This window comes from Cervus canadensis, chromosome 29, assembly GCF_019320065.1.
Source record: "Cervus canadensis isolate Bull #8, Minnesota chromosome 29, ASM1932006v1, whole genome shotgun sequence".
Classification (NCBI taxonomy): Eukaryota; Metazoa; Chordata; class Mammalia; order Artiodactyla; family Cervidae; genus Cervus; species Cervus canadensis.
Genome location: NC_057414.1, coordinates 23147051 through 23169052, shown reverse-complemented (window position 1 = coordinate 23169052; position 22002 = coordinate 23147051). Strand labels below are relative to the sequence as shown.

Below are 22002 nucleotides of genomic sequence, written 5' to 3'. Positions count from 1 at the left end.
GGGGGGGCGAGGTTGAAGATGCTAACAGGTGTTCCGGGCCTAGGTCTGTTTTCTCACTTGTGGACCTCAGCAGGTGCAAACCGGGAGTGAGATTCACCTCTGTTAAGTGGCTGAGGAGGTATACAGGAGTACTCAGCGGCTTTCCTGGAGAAAGGATCCATCTGGGAAGCGATCACTCATTCTGTGAGTGTGGGAACAGCTCAGGCGGGAAACCTGGACAGGCTCTTTCAAGCCAGGTGGCACTTGCCTTCTGTGACTTTCCGCTGATCATGGGGACTCCATTTGGGAACTTGCAACACAGAGCAAAAAAGCAAAATGTACTTCTTTTCCTTTCTGCCTCCTTCACCCTTAGACCATTAGTGTGACCCGTGGGCTGATGGCCACCCCTGATGCTTGTGGCCGAGGGGCTCTAGGGGTGGATAATCAGACTGGTCTCTTTGCTGTGTTTCCTCTACCCTGCAAACAATGGTGCAGTTTACTGTCCTCTCCCCCGACCCAGCTTTCTAGGCAACCTTATGTTATAAGGTTTAGTAAGGACTTATTTCCTGGGAAAGAGTGTGTTTTCCGTATTTGTTTAATGATTACTCTGTGTAACTGACCTTGGAATGCCTGATTGTAACATGTTTAAGTCCCCAACATGTTTGCTTAGGTCAGCAGGTAGTCTGTACCTTCCTTTACGTGCAAGGGTATGAATGAAGTTGGCATGAACGATGGAGGAAAAAAATCTCCCTGCATGAAGCTATCTTCTGATGCAACTTTGAGGCCATTTTCTGTATGAGCTGCTCTGTGGAGCCCTCCAGGTATCTTTTAGCTCCTTCCATGGCCTCCTTCCTCCAGGCGTGTTGGCTCATTAGAGGCTGAGTCCTGCTGGTACATTGGACACCATTGTGTCTTTTGCTTTAGAGGCCTAACCACACCCAGGCCATGCGTGATTGATGGGAGTGTCTTTGGATTATTATTTTTATTGTGACTTTTCAGCTCCAGGACCTAGGCTTACTGCCCCAGGGAAGAGATTTCCTTTGAGGTAGGATGTTAAAAATAGACATTTCCGTAGGAGGAAGCTGTGGTATGTGGTTCTGAGCATCAGTGAACCCTTCTCACGTGTTGCATGGGGATTTCCATCTCCTGCTGAGTCTGGAAGACAGACACGGAATTTGAATCCTGATTTTCTTAGGAACAGGATTCCCTCCCCTTCCATCCTAGAACTTCCTCCCATCATAGCCAGCCAATGACCTGGCCTGGTGGGTGGTCTTGTCGAGCTACAGCTCGATGGCTGGGCTGAGTGAGAACACCTGGGCCGCCATGCTGGTGCTCCACTTTGATTGGCTCAGCTCTCCTGTTCCTCATCTATGAAGTGGGGGGAAGCAATGGGGCTATCTCCCCTTTTCCCCAGAAATGTGGGGTGGCTCAGGTTAGATTGTCTCTCCAGAAGAGCTTTCTAAACTGTAAGCACCGCAGGTGGGAGGCAGTGACTGAGCTGTAATTAGGACTTTATTCTTCTTCTTGAGATGAATCAACTGAGACTTTCTTTTAGGACTTTGTAGGATAAATAGTATCTTTGTGCAAATCATTCTTTTGTGCTCTGGGCCAGGTTGGCCCTTTCTTTCCTGGGGGCCAGCTTGGTATCTGGTAGTCTTCCTAGTGAAAGCCTATTGTAGAAATCCAAAACACAGAAACCCCAAGATTCCCCCGGCCTGCGAGCTCTGACATCTGGGCTGGAGAGGAGCCCGGGGCACAACGACCACTTCCACTGTGGCCAAGTCTCTTGGCCATGGGGTTGCTCAGAAAGGAAGGAGACGCCTACTAAATTGAGACTGCGCAGGGCAGCGTGTCCTGGGCCAGAGCAATGCCAGCCACTGCTGGGAACTGCCTGCCTCCAGAGATTTTTAAAGCCTTTGTCACGCAACTTTCCCACAAGTGGCACCGCGCTGTCTTTGCCAGGCCTAGTGCCTCTCTGCCCAATGGGATGCCGCTCTCTGATAGTTTTTGAGGATGCCAGACCTTCTAAGGTTCCCCTTTGAGCACCGAGATCTTCTTTGAGAAGCATCATCATCCCTCCTTGGATACTTGTGTGTATGGGCTCGGGGAGCGGGGTGGGGGTGGGGGGGCGGTGCATATTTTTTCTCATCAGTTCTTAATATAAGTTCGGGAGACCTGCATTCGATCCCTGGGTTGGGAAGATCCCCTGGAGGAGGGCATGGCAACCCACTCCAGTATTCTTGCCTGGAGAATTCCCACTGACAGAGGAGCCTTGGCAGACTACAGTCCATAGGGTCACAAAAAGTCGGACTCGACTGAGTGACTAAGCGCGCACACACATGCGCTTGGTCCCACTGTCTCCATTTTATTGATGAAGAAACAAACCTAGTTTGCGTTTAAGTAACTTGCCTAGATTTGGATATGTTCAGAGGTGCAGCCAGGATTTGCTTTCAGATCTGGCCTCATCCTCGTAACCACAGCACATCATTTTCTCCTTGTCACGAACACAAAATTAAAAAAATTTGTGGATGTTGTCTTTCTCCTCTGCCAACCATAAACCTGCTTGGAAGTGAGGGAGAGCAAGGAGATGTGGTATCCCACTTATTTTCCAGGGCCGCTCAGCTAGTCCCCTGCCTCCTTTCTCTAGGTGGAACCAGAGGAGAACCCATCACCTTCCTTTGTCCTCTTCTCCAGTCACAGCCCCTGATGCAAGAAAGGGCCACCCCCATGCATGGGGTCTTTTCTGGATCTGCTTTTCCCTGATGAATCAGTGTGCTTTGGCTCTTGAATCTCAAGAAATCTGACCTAGGGGAAATCCTTCAACTATCATCCCCTGCTCAGGTTTCCAGGGTAAAGGAGCATCCTTAAATAATTACCAAGAATGCACACAGTTTGTCCTGAGGGTTGTGAATTTTAATGAACAATGTATTGTTTATATAAGCCGCTCACCTGCAGTGATCTGATTGGTCCTGAAAAATCTTTTTAACATTTAAAGAAAACCTCTCTCCCAAACTTGCCAGTGTGATTGCCTTTCCCTGTATCCATATCCTGATAGTAAAGCATTGATGACTCCATTGGGAATGTAAATGTTAGCTGGGAACAGTGATTCACCAGGCCATCCCTGGCAGAGTTGCATACCCGGGACCTTGGAAGCCTGGTGAAATGGAATGGGAACACTAGTCAGGTGAGTTTTGATCACCAGGGTCAGGCTTCGACAGGGCCAGGGCCCAGTGCCTGGGTACCGGGAGCTTTGTGAGCTGAGCCAGTTGGGACACCTTGGTGGGTGGTGAAGTCAGTGTGGGGAGGAGGAAGGGGCGGGGCAGCTTGTGGACCATAAATATTTGGGAGACCAAAGCCAGCATCCAAGAGACTATTGTGCAGGAGAGGATGAGGCAGCCAAGAGGGCCTGTCAGCCAGCATTCCTGGAGTGAGTGCCTTTCCACGAACACCCTGTTCCGTGCTGCATAGGGATACGGAGAGCTGGCCATCCACCCATTTGGGCCTGTGGATAAAGCTCGTCACTTTTTTTTTTTTTTGCTCATCACTCTTGAATGCAAGTAACCTAACTGTGGCTGTCTCCTGTCCTGTCACCCACTGAGACACAGGACTTGGATCTCTACGCCTTCCTAAGAAGGATTCCACCTGCCCTAGAAAGCACTGGTAAGAATATAGATTTTATTGAAGATTTCAAAGGGGAGAGTTTAGATCATGTACAGCTTTGTCAGATGCCCCCTTGATCTCCTTCCCAGGGCTTCTCCCCTCCTCCTGCCCACGCAGCTTCCCTGCTTCCCAGTCTGTCCAGCTGCAGACCTCTTCTCTCTCTCTCTCCCTGAATTCTTTCTTTCTGATGCTAAACTTTTTAGCACTCACCTAAATTTGCACACTCATACCCATTATTTTACGTAACAAAAAAACCCTCTTCCTTTGTGTGGGGTGAAGGGGAGAGGGGAAAATAATGAATAGCCCCCGCTGCCTGTGTGTGCCTCGTGGTGGTCAACGGTGCATTCACAATCGAGAGGTAGCACTCGCCGCTTTCCGAGGTCAGTCCTCCTACGGAGACTGACCTCAGTCTGCCAAACACAGCGTCTCTGAATTGAGTTGGCAAGTTGTTTTTCAGTGGCTCAGTCATGTCTAACTCTGTGTGACCATGGACTGCAGCACACCGGGCTCCTGTCCTTCATTATCTCCCGGAGTTTGCTCAAACTCGTGTCCATTGAGTCAGTGATGTGAGCCAATCATCTCATCCTCTGTCGCCCCTTTCTCCTCCTGTTCTCAGTATTTCCCAGCAAGAGATGTGCATGATACCGTTTCCCTCATCTGGGTATAATAGATGTAAATCACCTTAAGCATAAAAAATAGTGAAATGTAGAAAGATAAATGGAAAGTGATGAGTTTTGAGTCTGACCACCTTTAAAAGTTTAATTGTAAGTTTATATAATTTAATTTTAAAGTATATAAAAATACTACGTACAGGTCAGAAAGCCTGAGTGAATCTGTGATGACATACAGCGGATCTGTGTTAACCTCACGCCAGTGGTGTAGTGATGGATGGATTACAAAGGGTTGCAAGGAAATTCTTGGGGTTGGTGGAAATGTTTGTTATCTTGACTGTAGTGATGGTTTCATGGGTCTGTATAGGTCAGAACTCATCAAATTGTACAGTTTAAATATATGCATGTCATTATATGTAAATTAAATCTCAGTAAAATTAGACAAATAATTTTAAATTAAACAATTTTAGATATTTTCTTTTTTCAAGATGTTTCATTTTCTAAGTTCAGCTTTATCATACAAAGTACGTTTTTATTTGCTTCATGTATATTTTATTGTGATCTCATGGCTGATTTGACTGTATATTTTTAGGTCCATACAGGGCCGTATATTTAAATTTGGGGATAACATAAGAGGGATTTAACTTAAATTATCCTCACTTTCTTCAGCTATAAATTTAGAGTTAGATCACTGGAGGTTCTTCTGTCACTGAAATGCTGTAGTTGTGATTATGGATGAATTAATTGGTCTCTTGGGATTCAGAATCACCTCATAAGACAGCACTGTAGTGGGATCAGGAATATCTACCGATGGAGATCCGGAATGTCACATCATCCATCCTTTCAGAGAATGTTTTGAATAAATTTCAAGCTAATCTGGTAATGCAAAGTTGGACAACCAGAAAACGTTGTGGCCCAAAGGTGAAAACTCAGTCTTTGGTATCTTACTTTTGATGCAATTGTAAATGGGATTGTTTTCTCAAATTTCTCTTTCTGATAGTTCCTTTTTCACTAATGGCTAGTTAACAGTCAACTCACAGGTTTCCTGAAAGTTTAACCAGTCATCTCTCCTGAGCTAGTGCAAGCCTGCTCTACCATATTATGTGTGTGTGTCTCTTTTTAAATAGCACTTTAATATCCATGGTCAAGTGGATCCTGCTACTATGTTGCTGGAAGTTCTCAGAGGGAAGTATTACTTAACCAGTGCCCATTCTATATCTTGTGCTAAGACTGGTCTGAAAGATACATGAAGCATCATCTTGACTTAAGGGGCTTTATGTTATAGGCAGTGAAGGAGAACACATTCATTCATTCATCCCCTGTATTCATCCGCCTGTCCATCTGAACATTCACCAGTCCACCCCTCCATTTCTCTTCCATCCATCCACCCACTGACCCTGCAGTAAATCCGTAAGTACTTCTTTATTGAGGTCCTGGCATTGTGCTAGAGCTTCAGAGGTGTGGAGAACTTGTTCTCTACCCCCGGAGAAGACCCTGTTGGACATGTGAATGGTTATAGTAGCCATGATGAAGACATGTGCAGAGTGCTTTTGGAGCCAGAGAAGAGGGAACAAAGAATTTCCTGATGGGAGTGAGACAGTGAGTTGGGAATGGCTTTACAGGGATTGACATTTGACCGGGCTCATAAGATGCCAAATAAGCATTTGCAAGGTGGTGGGGAAGAGATGGCATTGCTGGGGAGAGGATGGTGTGGGCAGAGGCACAAGGGCTGGGACCTGGTACATGGGTATATTTAATTGTCGGTGCACTCGGAGTTCAGAGGAAGGAGAGAAGTCCGGCAGTCAGGGCTGGTATCTAGAAAAGAGGATCCTGCTAAACGGAGGGATATGGAAGAACACACCGGTCCAGAAAACCCACGAGCGGGGACTGAAGTTTAACATGGCAGAGCCCATGTGTGAGTGGTGTACCAGAGGGATATATGGGTGGGGGGCATGGAGACAAGGCAGGAAAGGAAGCTCACGTTTAAAGGTTCCATCTATGTGCCAGGCACTGTGCTAAGCCCTTTATAAACATTTTCATTTAGTTCTCACAATAGTCCTCACCATAGATAATCATCCCATATTACAGGTATAGAAACTGAGGCTCAGAAAGTGGTTTGCTCAAGTCACAAAGCGTTGGCATATTGTCCAAATAGGTGAGGTCCTTAGATCCAACATTTCACTTTATGCACTCAGCAATCCTGTGAAAAGGAAACGGAGACTCAGAGAGGTTAAGCAACCTGCCAGAAGTTGCCTAGGACTCCAAGGTAACTGGACCCAGTGGAGCCAAAATCCTGGGGAGCCTGTGCTTAGGAAGCTAAACTGAGGCACTCTGGCAGGACAGAGGGCAACCGAGAAACAATGGTCGGCATCCCCTTTACCCGCAGGTGAGGGGGACTGTGCGGGCTTGGAGGACTGGAAGGAGGCTGATATTTAGAAGGTCATTTCATGACCAGACAGGAGGGAGGCCTGTATCTTTACCCAGGTTCTCGCCAGCCCCTCAGGTGTGGCCACCCTGCCAGCCAGCTCTCAAAAGCTCGTGCTGAGTTTGGGAACGTTCACTCTCCAAGAGTGTGCTCAGCAGCTCCCCCTGCCGGCAGCCCCATCTCCTCCTCCCCACCTGCCAGGCCTGCCTGGAGGGACCTGGTTCCCATCACAGACGTAGGGGAAGCACTTAAAGTATCTCTAATCAGTCAGTAACTAATGAACACAGAAAGGGAGAGAAAATACTGGAGAAGTTTCAAGTGGGCTCTGACATTTGACTTTCTTGGAGATGCTAGACACCCTGGTCAAAAGTTACTCAGATCTTCTAAGGTTGGAGTGGGTGAGAGGGAGTACAGTGGGGGGTTTTATTTTGAAGCCTCTGGTGATAGGTCTTCATCCTTACGTGGCCTTGTTTGACTTTCCAGGGAGGCCCTTGGGAGATCTGGGTGCACATTTGAGGTGAGAGCTGGTAGCCGTAGGACCAGGCGGCCTGGGTCAAATGGAGCATTGCCTTTTATTAGCTGTGTGATCCTGTGTACGTTTCTTAACCTTTTAGAGCCTCTGTTTTCCAGCCTGTAAAATGGGGATGATTCATTTAGTCCACAGGTATTTAGTGAGTCCCTACTGTGTGCCAGGCACCATATTGGATGTTTTGGGAAAGTTCAGTGAGCAAAACAAGATGAGAATTTCTCTTCTCCTGCCGCTGTCTCTCTGGGGTGGGAAGACGTTGTAGATGACAGGTACACAACGCCTGGCACTCAGCAGGTTCTCACCAGCAGCCCGGCTCCCCTTGTGCGCAGGTGGTGGCGATCAGCCGGGAAATGAACGGGAAAGGACTGTGTGACCTGTCCAGAGTGGTGCAGGGCAGAGCCCATCCCAGGAGGACAGGGCACAAGCAAGCCAGGGCCATCCCAGGCATCAGAGGTGACTCAGCCTAAGGTGTGGGGTGAGCAGGCACCTGTGTGCTCCTCCTCAAGATCTCGCCAGTGCCTCCCAACACGTTTGCCAGCCTGGTGTATTTTTCTAGAGGCACAGTTTCAAAACCTCCGGAGTTGCTGTGCACGCCCACCTGTGACTGGTAGGTGTTCCCACAAGACAATGCCACCATTGTGTGGCTGTGGGCCCTTCCCCCGAAGCCCTGGCTCACTTCAGGCTGGAGGAACTGGGCGACTTTACTCCCATCTGGATACTGCCCAGCCCTGGTAACCCGTGTTGTATTGGCCTTTTTATTTTTGTGATAGTGACACTGCTATGATGTTGGCTTTGTGCTTTGGTGACGTGGGAAAGTGTCAGCCCCTCCTCTTGGGTCCATTAGGCATGAGTGACAAGCAGCCAGCTCTGTTCCCAGGGGCAGGAGCCAGGGACACTGAGGTGGCTGTTGTGCAATGAGCCTTGCTCTCTCTGACTGCTTTTCCCACGCAGCCTTGACACTCACCCATCTGTGGCCAGCGGTTCCTGCATGGGCCTCTGAGGAGCTGTTGGCCTCTTTAGGAGCCAGAGTCTCTGCTTTCAAAGGCTGCATTCTTGTGTGTGAAATTGGGAAAGTCATTTCCCCTCTCAGCCTCTGTTTCCTCATCTGTAAAATGGGGGAGATGATACCTGCCTCACAGTGAGTTGGGAACTAAAGGAATCCTCTGTCGGGCAAGAGCTCACAGTGCGTGGCATCGTCCCCATGGTATTACTGAGTGGCACCAACATGCTGTGTGCCCTTGCTATGCGCAGGGCATTATTAGATGACCTCTTTGCAGTCTCACAAGAACCTGAATAGGGGGTTGATCCATTTTACAGATGAGGAAATGGAGGCCCAGCTATAGTTTAAGGAACTTGCCCGCGATAACTCTTGCAGGAAGTGGTTGAGGCATGTCTGAAACATAAGCAGTCTGACTCTAAAAGGTGCTCTCTTTTATCAACTCACTGTAGAATTTGGCTGATGGTAGTTAGCATCCTATACAAGAACGAGATCTAGCATAGGCAGCTGCTCTGGGAGAGTTTGCTTAATGCACTGTGGCATGCATGTGGCTCTGAGCAACTTATCTTGACTTGATATCATTCAGGGGTAAAGTAGAAAGAAAGGTGTTGTGGAGGTGGGGGAAGGAAGGGGGTGGAAATTCAAATTAGTGATAAGCCCTGCCCCTCCTCTACTTACTTGCTGTGTGTGTGTTGACACGTGTGTGTATCCCTTTGGAACAAGAGTATACCTGTGGGCTGGTGTCAGGGGGCATCTTTGGTGGTTGTGCAGACAAGTAGGTTAGAAATCTCTTTAAGAAAATTGAAGATATCAAGGGAACATCTCATGCAAGGATGGGCACAATAAAGGACAGAAACAGTAAGGACCTAAGGAGCAGAAGAGATGAAGAAGCAGTGGCAAGAATACACAGAAGAACTATACAAGAAAGGTCATCAAGAGCCGGATAACCGTTCTGGTATGATCACTCACCTAGAGCCAGACAGACATCCTGGAGTGTGAAGTCACGTGGGCCTTAGGGAGCATGCATCACGATGAACAAAGCTAGTGGAGGTGACAGAATTCCAGAGGAGCCATTTAAAATCCTTAAGAAAATGGTGCTGTTAAAGTGTTGCACCCAGTATGTCAGCAAATTTGGAAAACTCAGCAGTGGCCAGAGGTTACTGCCAGTTAGAAAGGGGGAAACCAGCAGTGGGCTCCTCCCTCTGCCTGCTACTGTGTTCTGGGTCCAGACAGGGAAATGTACTCCTTGGTATAAACAAGTTCCTGTGAATCAGGTTCCAAAATGTATATTGAGCGTGGGGACTGGCAGTACCATTCGGCACATGCTCGGGTTGGAGATACAGACCCTGGTCACATCTTGGTGCTCCAGGATCTCAGCTTTCTAGCAGCCTCACTGTCTAGAGACAAGCTAAGAGCCAACAGGCCTTCCCTTATGACCTTCGGAGCATCAGAGGGGTACCACGAAAGTCTGCACACTTAGATGTGTTCTCTTCAGTGGAAAAGTCCCATCAAGGCCCTGGCTTGAATGGCGCTTCTTTTACTCTGCACCCAATTTTAAAGGACTCTGGGGTCTTAAAGACAGTCCAGTAACTCTGCAGCCTTACGGGCATCCTTGAATGCATCAAAATGCTATTCATAGTGATATCCATGGGTCATCAAGAAAACATGGAATTGGGTTAATTTAAAAAGCATGAATCATGATAATCTTGGGAAAGTGTTCCAGTGACATAGTTAAAACAGTGGCTTTCAAAAGAGGAAGCTCTCAGCAATTTAGAATGACATATTCCCGTGAAACTTACATTAATTTGAATATGAATGTGTGTGTGTGTGTGTGTGCGCGCGCGCGCGTGCTAAGTCGCTTCAGTCGTGTCCGACTCTTTGCGGCCCCATGGACCATAGCCCATCAGGCTCCTCTTTCCATGGGATTCACCAGTCAAGAATATTGGAGTGGGTAGCCATTCCCTTCTCCACTTGAACATGAGTAACAACTATTTATTCAGTGTTGTGCTCCAGACGCTGTGTTAACCACTGACATACATACTCTCATTGTGTCTGTGAGGCAAACCTGCATATCACCACCATGTAAGTGAGGGCCCCCCTGACTCACCGTGGGCCACCTGGCTGGATGGCAAAGATGTGGATGGAGGAGTCACTGCCCTCCAGGGTGAGTAGGTAGTAAGAATCAAGGACACCAAGCAGAACTGGATTCTTCCTTTGAGAAAACAGGGAGCAGCCCCAGTGTTTGGGCTCAGCCCTGGCTGTACTCTGTGGCCTTGAGCCAAAGATTGGCTGCTCTGGGCTCCCTGTCTCTTTCCAGCGTATAGGGCTGGGGCATCATTTGCCCATTTGAATGTTTATTTCAAGGCAGTGGTTTTAATCAAGGCAGGGTCTACCTTGAGAGAGAATATCTTAGACTCTGATAGGGAGAGCGGGAACATGGAAAAAAGCCACCAGCTAATAACTTCAGGCCCCTCACTTTACCCCAGGCAGTTGAAATGATCTGTGGACATGTGAGCACGCCACACCTGTGGGGTAGGTACCAGACTTCTTGCTAGATGCTAGGGATGCAGAAGTGAATGTGTTAACTAGCTTTGCCCTTAATAACAAATGGTGTATTTTGATTTTCTTAAAACTGTGACTAATTGAATAATCGTTCTTTGTGTATTCAGGTGCTGGGTGGACACTGCACTATTGTTGCAATGTCATTTTTGTACTTCGGGACAATCAGAACTAAGCCGTTTTAACCACACACTGCACAGTCATGGAAATGATATGATGTTGGAGATATCCCTGAAGTCTACAGTGAGACCTTGAATGGAGGCCAGACAATAGGTTCTCTTTGCAACTGATTGGCTGGAAACCACCTCAGATGCTATTAATAAATGACTAGTGTATCTTGAATCTCCACTCTGGCATTTCCTGCTAAGAGATTCATTTGCACCCTTTTCCTCCCCTGACCGCTGTGCTAATTCTATCTGCTGCCTTTTGGATCCATCAGGCAACCCAACATGTTGGTCTGGACTTAAGAGTTGTTAGGGCAACGACTTTAGGTGCAGTTATTTTATAGAATTTGGGGAGGTTTCTTCCTTCTAATGCTACCCATCCCCCTTCACTGGAGAGCTAATTGCAGTATAAACTTGGCACCTTCCCCATGGGCTTAACAACAGTGCAATTTTTATCAGTTTTCTTGTTACAACTAATAATCAGGTTCTTTACTTCACTTGATCTGTCAAGACTTTCCCTCTTTGATTTCAGCCTGTTTGATACGAAATGAGGTGGAGTTGTAAGCAAACAAATGACACACTCCTTGAAACCCTGTCAAGGCTCATAAAGTGAATCAAAACGAATTCGCTCTCAGCTGTCATTGTCTTCCTTCCCCTTTTTTCTTTTCGAGCTTTGACAGAACTCCTTTCCCTCACCAAGTGCTTCTGTAGCACCGATGAGGTCTCCTGCCAGAGCTGGTGGCGAGAGTGATGAACTCAGTGAGATGAGTCAGAGTGGGAAAGACTCCTGTGGATACTAGTGGGAGACGATTCTAGGGCCTGTTCTTCTAGAATTTTTACTCTGGAATGATGTGATAATTTGGATTTGGGTGTGGCGATGATGATTTTACTCTTTCCCAGAACTGTGCGGTTCTTGCCCTTTTCTACTGAAAGTCCACCCATCAGGGATTGGTGGGCTCCAGGGAGCCCGCCTGGAGCAGCAGCAGTTCTAAGTCTCTAGAACCCTGGGGAAGGAGAGGTTCTGGAGAAGTTGATTTTGGATGTCTGAGGCTCAGAGAGGATGCCCTGCATGCCGTAGCTCTTGCTTAATATTTCAGACACACTCTCTTCCATTTTTTGTTGAGTTTCTGAACCTGATGAAGTCCTTAATGACTAAGGAATGTGTGAGTTTATTTTCCAAAGATACTTCTAGGAAGAATGGTAGTTATTGCATGGGCTACTGAAACAGTAGTTGAGGGGGAGGGCCCTGACCTGTGTCAGTTTTTAGCATGACCCATGAAAACTGTATTTCTTAAAATAAATCTAGGCATTTCTCTGTGACTCATTTCTTCAGAAAGTTGAGAGCTAGGGAGGGGAAACTCCAGATAAATTAATGATTCTTGTTTGGATCCTGATTAGTGAGCGTGCACTATGGAGTGATTTATTTTCTCTATTCCTTCCTCTTTTCAATCAGTAAAGAGACTTGAGATCCTGGCTTGAGTATTTGCTGAGAGCTCATATTAAGTCACCAATGTAATCAGTTTCTGGGATTTGCCCTTTTGCTGTCTGTTCAGCTCAACTCCACAACCACTTACCAAGCCCCTGCTGTGCCCCCTTCTTGAGAGGCACGTCTGGGCCCAGAGATGGGCAGGACACCGTCTTTGCCCCCAACCTGCGAGTGGGGGTGAGGTGATGGTGCCGGCGTATAGGTTCCCTGCTTCGTATGCAGCTTTGGATGCAGTCGGGAAATCAAGAGTGAACTTCATGGAGGACCAGCCTAGGGATGCTGGGTGGTCCCGGTGGAGGCCCTCAGGTGGGTGGGGTGGCAGGAGTTCAGACATGGGGGAAGTGTGAGGTCCAGTTTCCCTGCGGTAATAATAATCATAATTATTCCTGAGCATTTGTTCAGTGTAGGCATATTAATCATTCAGTGCCTATGACACAGACTGGCTACTTTTTTCTGTAAAGAACCGGACAGTAAATATTTGAGGACTTGTGGGCCAAAAGTCTGTATCACAATTATTCAGCTGTACCATTGTGGTATGAAAGCAGCTACAGATGGCAAATGGATGTGGCTGGGTTTCCGTAGTGTTTTGTTTACAGAAGCAGGTGGCCCATTGGGTTTGGCCTGTGTACAGTTGGCCGGTCCCTGGCCTTATTGTATATTTGGTATGATCCCCATTTTATGGAGGATAAAACTGAGGTACAGAGAGGTGAATAGAAATTCACTTGCCAAGGGCCAGCTTGACTTGGCAAGTGCCCAAGCCCATGCTCTTAACTTTCACACGCACCACCTCCCCCGCAAGGTCGAACACCAGCTGGGGAAGAGTGGGTGGGTGTGAAGACTTGCCTTGAGTTGCAGTGTGAAAAGTCTGTCTTTAGTTCAATGGGAAGCCATTGATGATTTTTGGAGCAGGTGACAGGATTAGAGGTGTGCTGTTGGAACATGAAGTTGGCAGTGGTGTGTAGGTAGATTCAAGTTGGGAGAAGAAGAGCTCTTGTTTTACACAGCTTCTAGTAGAGAGGCTCACCTCTCTTGCAGAGCCATTGCTGACCACTGTAGAATTAAGTTCTCCCTGGTATACCAGATACCTGCGTGGCCTCACCAGGACTCCACACTGTGTGTGTGTAGGTACCCCTGGATTTGCTGAAAGAAGCTTGCTTAACCTTGGTTTCCTGCTGATTTGTGCTGATACATGGAGGGCTAGCTTTAGACAGAGTATGTCTATTTTAAAATACCCTTAATCACCTAGCAAGGGAATAAGCGGAGGAACCTGAGTTGCTGCCCACTCAGCGGTGTTCTTGCCCATGGCCTGTTCTCACCTCAGCTGGCGGTTGTGGGGCGGACGGCTTTAAGCTTTGGGATGTTCTCTTGGTCTCTGGCAACCCACCTCAGTGTTCTTGCCTGGAGAATCCCAGGGACGGAGGAGCCTGGTGGGCCGCCATCTGTTGGGTCGCACAGAGTCGGACACGACTGAAGTGACTTAGCAGCAGCAGCTTGGTCCCTCAGACCCTCAGCTGGTAGGATCCCTCCAGGGCTTGAGACATCCCTGGGGGTGTATCTCTTGCTTGGGGGTGGATGCCTCGCTCTCCATTCCAGCCTGGCCGGTTTCTGGCCTGCTTGTCTTTTCCCATCTACCCTGGTTCGTGATTGCAGAGGGAGTGCTCCAGACTCTTGAAATTGTATCTTGTGGCAAAAGAGAAGGGGAGTGCGTTCTTGAGTCATTTGTGTCCTGGAGGTTCCGGGTAGAGGCTGTGGCTGGGTTTCTTCTGGCCCATTTTATAATGCTGGGAGTCACCTTTCTCATAATTCCTTTTATTTACTGGACACTTAGCAAGTCTCAGATTCTGTGTTCTTTATGTATATGGACTTGTTTCACCCTCATAATCACCTGATGATGGGTATGTATTGTTATTTCCCTCGTGAGCACACCCAGGCCAAAGGTCACAGGTGTACTAGGCAGCCTGGCAGCTAATGTTTAAAGCTCTGCTCATGCCAAAGTCCTCCTCATGACCACCCACTGCCTCTGCTTCCCGAGCCCCGTGTGGGTCAGGCCAGGGCCTTCCAGATGGCGCTTCACTGAGTTCTTCACAACCACCTTCTGAAGTAGGCCTGGCTGTGCCCATTTACATCTGGATAAACTGAAGCCCAGGAAAGTCAAGTGACAGCATGGGGTCGATTTGGAGCTTTTATCTATATGTAAGCAATTTTTTCAGTGTGAACATAACTGAATCGAGGAATGAGTCTCCTCAGTAGGAGGGTGTCGTGGAGGGGGTGAGTGATTTGAATCATTTATACTCATTCAGAGAAGCAGTGTTGAGCGCATCTAAGGGATTCTAGAGCCAGTCAGCCTGGATTCAAATTCTGGGCTCTGCCACTTCCCGGTGACCTTGGACAAGTTCCTTTACCTCCCTGCACTTCAAATTTCTCTTCTGAAGCATGGACGCAGTACTAGCATCTATCACACAGAATGAGGATGCAATGAGTTAATAATATGTGTTAAGTGTTTGTACTAGTGTAGGGCGTGTGTTAGGGTCTGTGTTAGTTGTTAGTCAGCTCCTACTCTGTATAAGCCACTATTTAAAAAAAATATGTTATATCACCCCTCATAAGAACTGACAAATACACAGTATTGATCATATATTGCAGATAGGAAAACCTCGGCTCAGAGAGCTAAGGTGCTCAGCTGAGGTCAGACACCCACTCCTCCACAGCTACACACCGGGAAGTTCTAACGTGCCTCATGCTGTTGTAGGTCCTTGGGCTACATCATTGAACAAAACAACCCCAAACCCCCACCCTGGGGAGCCTCCAGAGTTGGGACTTGAACCCTGGTCTTTCTTTTCTTTTGAAAGTTGTTCCCCTTCCCTGTCTCCCTCTTAACAGTTTCATCCAGTGATCATTGACCTTTCAGACTGGCCATTGTGGAGACCAAGATGGCGCTCCACTTCCTTAGATTCCTCAGGGCTTGTGAAATTGAAAAATGATCTTGCTGTACTAAATTTTTGACCTGACAACTCGGGAGTCTTGAGGGAAGAAAGTAATGGACAGGAGTTTTCTGTTCTCAGCTCTTGATGAAGTAGAAAGGGCACGTCCGCCTTGTCCACTCTTGAGATGAGGCCTTCACTGGTCCCTGTTTGAGTGGTCAGAGGTGCCCCTCCCTGGAAGGGCCCTGCTTTGCAAGTCCAGACCCTGGCCCTTGAACCCACATTTTGGGAGTTTTGAAGAGCAGTACCCCATGGTGTGAGACTCCTCTGATGAGCACGGTGTGGGGAAGAAGAGGGTGGAGGGAGGGCTGGGGCAGGGGCAGGGTTTCCGCTGTGAGTCACGCAAGATCTCAGAGCAGGCCGGCTGATGGAGCTGCAGTGATGGGCTTCATCGTTTCGGTGGAAACCTCCCATGGGTTAGTACATGAGCTGCAGCCGCTGACATGGCCCAGCCGAGATGGGACACTTCTCTTTCTGAGCAGCCATATGTTCATATCCTTCCTGGGGCGGTGGGGGAAGGTTCTGATAGACACCTTTATGTTCCCCAACAAATTCGTAAGTCCACATAGGAAACTTAGCCCACAGAACTGATGAGGAGGTTTTCAATTTTGTTTTCAGCTTGTGTCATTGTGGGAGAAAGTTTTCAGGCGAGAGTCTTCCTGGTTTGTCAGCCTGTTGGAAGAAAATACTCTCTGCGCCCGGGGCTCTGTGACTGGGAGGGGCGGGTCTGTGTGTCCCCCAGAAGGGTCTGCTTTCCTGATCCCATGGCAGCCCAGCCTGTCCCTTCCAGGTGCTATGTTCACCAACACAGTGCTTAAATGTGTTGGAATTTGCTGGGGTTTTTATTTTTGTTGTTGTTGTTTCTGTTCACAGAATCCCAACAGTGAAAATGATGCTGGGCTTTTAAATTAAGCTGATTAAATTTGAGATGATTGTGAGGCCATTAATAACTCCACTCACACAAGAGTAATTGAAGGGCTCTGTGTTTTGGTACTTGGCTCCCTTACAAGGCACCCAAGCTCCTGAGAACTCCTTTCCCTGAAATGGCCCATGAAAAGATTGCCTGATGGGTGGTAACCTCCCCATCCGTTTTCTCAATAAAGAGAAAAAGATGGGCCGGGGCCGGGTCGGGCGGTGGGGTGGGGGAGACCGCGCCTGCATTTAGAGCCTCAGCCTCTCACAGCCGTCTGGTGCAGACTGTTTAGTTCCGTGTCCCCTGTCCCATTCAGACCTCTGCATGTTTTGAGGCTTTCTTTAGCTTTCTCCTGAGCCTTTGACGGCAGATCTCTCAATAGGTGAAAGCCCGGCTCTGGCCAGCTGAATGCCCCACGGGCATAATGCACTGCATGTTAATGGAGAGGGCTGGCCCCAGACAGCTCGCTGGCGGGACCGTGGCTGCTATGCTGGCCCTGCAGCTGCTCGGAACGCTGAGATGGGATCTGACCGGGTTCCTAAAGTTGCCCGTGTGCTTTCTTGCAGATCTACACGGACTGGGCCAATCACTATCTAGCCAAGTCGGGCCACAAGCGTCTCATTAAGGATCTCCAGCAAGATGTGACGGACGGCGTCCTCCTGGCCCAGATTATCCAGGTTGTAGGTAAGAGCAGATTTGACCTCAGCGGGGTGGGGTGGAGGGGGATGGGTGGGTGAGTTACCGTGGAGACCAATCCACCAGGGGTCGATTCTGGCGAGTGGGGATGGAACCCTGACATCATCTGAAAAGGCAGTGTTTGTGTCCTGTGTGCTGACAGTTTATTTGACTCTGTTTTGTGCTGGAGGAGGCTGGGTACCAGCTCGTTTTGCCTGATAAGATCACCTACAGGTCAATCTCATCTTGATTTCTCCAGGAAGAAAGACTGGCCATGGCTGGTGGGAAATGCTTGTGGTTTATGGAGGGGCTCTCTGTCCCCCTTCTTCCGTCCTATCATCTTTCTGGCTCTCTCATTGCCCCTGCCTCCCCTGCCCCAATGATGTGCTTTTTTGTGGATTATTCTGGAAAGATTTCCAGAAAAAGAAAAGGCAATATGAGGCTGGTTCTTCCTTGCGAACTTTAATTGGGTCTGAGAAATCAAAGGCTCAGTCTCTGCAGAGGGCTGGTTCTGGTTTTAATACTGGGGGCAGGGAACTGGGGCAGCGGGATTTTTAATGCCTTGGCCTGTGTGCTGGAGGAGAAGAGGAGTTATTCTGGGCAGGCACGTGGGCGGAGGCTGTGCACAGCTTTGCCTTGGGTCTTCGGGGAAGCACCCCAGTGGTCCTGCCTGAGAACTTGGAGCCGACCGTGGAGGCGGGAGGTCAATTAGATGGCATTAGGCTGATTGTTGTCGCTGAAAGCCTCAGCAGCCAACTGATGCCAAGGGAGAAGAAAGAAGAAAAAGGACAGAAGCCCCAGCCCCTCGGGCGTGTTGTTATGGAAAAGTTGCTTATCCTTCAAGTATGAGAGGCAGCCGTGTCTAGTTGTAGCTCTGCTCAGGTCTGTGTAGATCGTTCCTACAAATACAGGCGAGTTGGCCTAAGGTGAAACTTTCAGAGTGCCATTTAGAGAGAAAGATGCTTCCTTGCTGTCCTAAGATTGGCTGAAGACCAGCTTCCATTGGCCCTTCTTTTTCTCTCTCTCCTGTGTTAGTTTGCTGTTGCTATATAACAGACTGTCACAAATGTAATGACGTAAAAGAAAGTCTGTTCACTACCTCACAATTTCTGTGCATCGGGGTGCATACACAGCTTATCTGGGTGACTGCAAGGACAGAGTCAAGGTGCTGGCCAGGCTGGAGTTCTCATCTGGAGTTGACTGGGTAGGGGGGTCAAGCTTGCTCAGACTGTTGAGGCCACCCCCATCTCCTAGAAGATGCTCTCAGTTCTTTGAGACATGGGTCTCTGAACAGGAACTCTGCTACCTGTTTCCCTGTCTTTAAAATGGGCACACAGAATTCCCTTGTGGTCCAGTGGTTAGGACTCTGTGATTCCACTGCGGGGAGCATGAGTGCAATCCTTAGTTGGGGAACTAAGATCCCGAATACTACATGGTGCAGCCAAAGGGGGAAAAATGATTTTAAAAAAGCAGTTAAAACAAGTGAAATAAAATAGGCACAGCCATGCCTGCTTTGGGGCTTCCCTGATAGCTCAGTTGGTAAAGAATCTGCCTGTAATGCAGGAGACCCCAGTTCGATTCCTGGGTCAGGAAGATCCACTGGAGAAGGGATAGGCTACCTGCTCCAGTATTCTTGGGCTTCCTTTGTGGCTCAGCTGGTAAAGAAGCTGCCTGCATTGTGGGAGACCTGGGTTCGATCCCTGGGTTGGAAAGATCCCCTGGAGAAGGGAAAGGCTACCCACTCCAGTAATCTGGCCTGGAGAATTCCATGGACTATATAGTCCGTGAGGTTGCAAAGAGTCAGACATGACTGAGCAACTTTCACTTTCATGCCTGCTTTGTCTGATCTTGTGGCAATCTTGTGAAGTGTACAGTAGGCATCAGATGTGAGATGAGCTTGGATACTCTGAAGTGTTTCTGGAGAGCGCTTGGTAGCCACTGCCTCGAAAGGTATGTGTAGAAAGATGAAGAGGCCTTAGAATCAATGTCAGAGTGTGTCATGATAGATTAGTTATGTCTGTTGGGTCCCAGAGTTGGTGAATATGTATGGCAAACTTACTAAGCATAGTGCTATGGAAATATAAGCTACTACAGTTTTTATCATTGCTCAGGAGGATGCTTCCCTTAATCTATTCTGATGAGATGAACTCCCAAGATGGTGACCTCTCTGAGCCTGAGCTACTAGTCTGTGATTTCAAAGGCTCAAGTTAGTACCACCAATTCCCAGAATTGGATTCCTCGAGACTCCGTCTTGTGCCAAACAGAAGTCCAGTGGTTACAGTTGCTCTTTGGCTGGAGACCTCCTACTCATTCTTGAAAAGTCGGTTTCCCTCTGATCCCCTTCCTAGCTCCCTCCCAGATAGAGCTGGAGGGGACCCTCCTCTATCATCCCACTGACTGCTGTCTTGGGCCTGGCCCTCCATAGGTCTGGCTCTGAGTCATCTTCCTTTCTGGGTTCACAGCACTGAACGTGGTGTCTGGTGTGCGGTGATGTTCACAAGAAGTTGAGTTGATTAGTTTAGGGATGAGAATGTTGCTCACTGCAGCAGTCGCTTCCCTAAGCCTGCGTTGGATTGTTTCCTACAGGTGGCCTGAATGTCTCCCCTTCTCAGCGTGTAGTATTCTCCTGAGTGTTCCTCTCAACTGTATGTCACCCTCCTCCTTTCCAGGATGGCGCTGCAACTCTAAGGTTTGGAAAGGACCTTTTAAAAGCCTCAACCTGATGTATGAATTGCTTCTAGGAAAAGTAGTCAGCAGACTCTATTAAATGCTTCTTAGGATGGGCAACTAACTACCTCCACAGTTAGTTCTAATGATGGAGAGTTAGAATCTTTTAAAAGCTCTTCTTTCATGAAGTCAAAATCTGCCCCTTGATGGTAGTATCTCCCTGCAAGTACTAGTTCTACACTCCAGGGCTATAAGGAGCAATCTGATCTGAGACAACTGGAGTATCAATATAACTGAGGACCATTGTGGATTATACCCATGGAATAAAATAGGAGTATACAAATCTATATGCTGATAGATAAATAAATAGATGATATATCAATGGGAGAGAAGAGAGGCCTCAGCTGAACAGGAGAATGCTGACTGATGAATGCAGAAGGATTTGTAGCTGTGATGGTAAACATTAGTTAAGGCAAGAATCATCAGTGGATGCTGAAATCTAGGGGAGAACATTGGATGGAGGGCAGCTGTGTACATAGTCTCAAAGTGGCTCTTCACTGATGGTGTATTCATTGCAAAGGGAAATATAGTTACCACATGGGAGAGTCAGGTGTCATGACCAGGTGATCAAACTGTGAGAAGCAGCTGGATGTCATGTGCTTCCTGATAGGGTACCTTGAAAAGAATGCAACATCATTTCATGTTGTATTGCACTCAGGGGTTGGAAAGCCTGAAACTCATCACGAGGACTCTCAGATAAACCCAAATTATGGAACATTCTATTGAAAAAAAAAACAAACAAACACCTGAATTGTTCCAAAATGTCAGTGCTGTGAAAGACAAAAAAATATGGCTGAGAAATTGTTTAAGAAGAAAGGACACTAAAGAGACCCAACAGCTCAATGCGCTTCGTGATTCTGGACTGGATCCCATTCAGGGGAATAAAACACTATAAAGGACATTTTTGAGTCAATTAACTAAGTTGGAATATTGGAATTAGAGCAATGTTAGATTTTCTGAAATTTAATATTGTACCACGATATAATATCCTTGTCCTTTGGAAGTACACACCAAAAAGAAGTGATATGACCCATGGAGCCTGCACTAGGGCTTCCCCGGTGTGTGTGTCAGTCACTTCGGTTGTGTGCGACTCTCTGCAACCCCTTGGACGAGAGCTCTCCTACAGAGCAAAGGGGATGGGACAGATGTGTGGATGTTGCTCTGCCTTTCCCCGTGAGTGTGGGGCCCTCCCTACGGCCCCAGGCTCCAGGGGAAATTGCCACTGAAAAATGACCTCCAGTGTAGCCCGCCAGGCTCCTCTGTCCATGGAATTCTCCAGGCAAGAAAACTGGAGTGGGTAGTCATTCCCTTCTCCAGGGGATTTTGGAGAAAATCCCTTCTCCAGGGGATCAACCCAGGGATCAAACCGGGGTCTTTTGCACTGCAGGCAGATTCTTTACTGTCTGAGCCACCAGGGCTTCCCAGATGGCTTAGATGGTAAAGAATGCCTGCTGATGCAGGAGACACAATGGATGTGGGTTTGGTCCCTGGGAAGATCTCCTGGAGTAGGAAATGGCAACCCATTCCAGATTTCTTGCCTGGAAAATTCCATGGACAGAGGAGGAGCCTGGTGAGCTCCAGTCCACAGGGTTGCAAAGGAGTCAGACACAACTGAGCCTACACTAAAATAATTCAGGAAAAATAATGTCTACTGATAGAAAGAGGGTGTGAAAAAAAAAAAAAAAGAAAGAAAGAGGGTGTGAGAGAGGAAGGGAGAAGATGAGAATGGTTGATGTGTGGAAATTCTCTATACTCTTCCTGTAACTTTTCTGAAGGTTCGAAGTTATTTTAAAATAGTTGGAAAGACCTCATCTAAATGAAGGTCCATCAAAACTTGCAGGCAGAGAGATTGTCCTTTTAAGTCACAACCACTTCCTAGATCTGGGAGAGAGGAAGATTGTGCATAATGATAAAGGGCTCATGTGCTGTGAGGCCTGACCCATGATTGGGAAAGGAGATACTGGATTAGCAAGGAGGGAATCAAGGAACATTTCCTCAAGGAATTTATCTGTAAACCAAGACCTCAAACTGGGAGCTAGCTGGGTGAAGTGGTTAGGGAGGGCTTTCCTGGTAGAGGGAATAGTGTGCAGAGATACTGGAGGGTAGAGAGCCAGAGACAACAAGGCAAATAAGGCAAGGTACAGGGCTAACCCAGGAACAAAGCCAGGGGTTGACTTGACTTTCAGGTTGGGGAATCTAACCATCTTCGCAGCTAGTTCTAGTGATGGAGAGTTGGAATCCTTTGAAAGCTAAGATGATTTATGTGAAGGAAAACCCTAAATGCTCTTCACAGATG

The 22002-nt window shown here is 47.8% G+C and overlaps 1 protein-coding gene and 1 non-coding gene across 14 annotated transcripts in view; both read left to right on the top strand.

Moving 5' to 3' along the window:
* NAV2 (neuron navigator 2) overlaps positions 1-22002 on the top strand; it is an 874724-nt gene that overhangs the window by 571505 nt on the left and 281217 nt on the right. For all 13 annotated transcript variants that reach the window (XM_043451131.1, XM_043451122.1, XM_043451119.1 and 10 more), the window contains one exon: positions 16871-16988. In XM_043451131.1, the coding sequence (XP_043307066.1) occupies positions 16871-16988 (118 nt within the window). The remainder of the gene's footprint in view (positions 1-16870; positions 16989-22002) is intronic.
* Positions 18501-18573, top strand: TRNAY-GUA. Its single transcript has one exon. It is a non-coding gene; the product is annotated as a tRNA-Tyr (tRNA).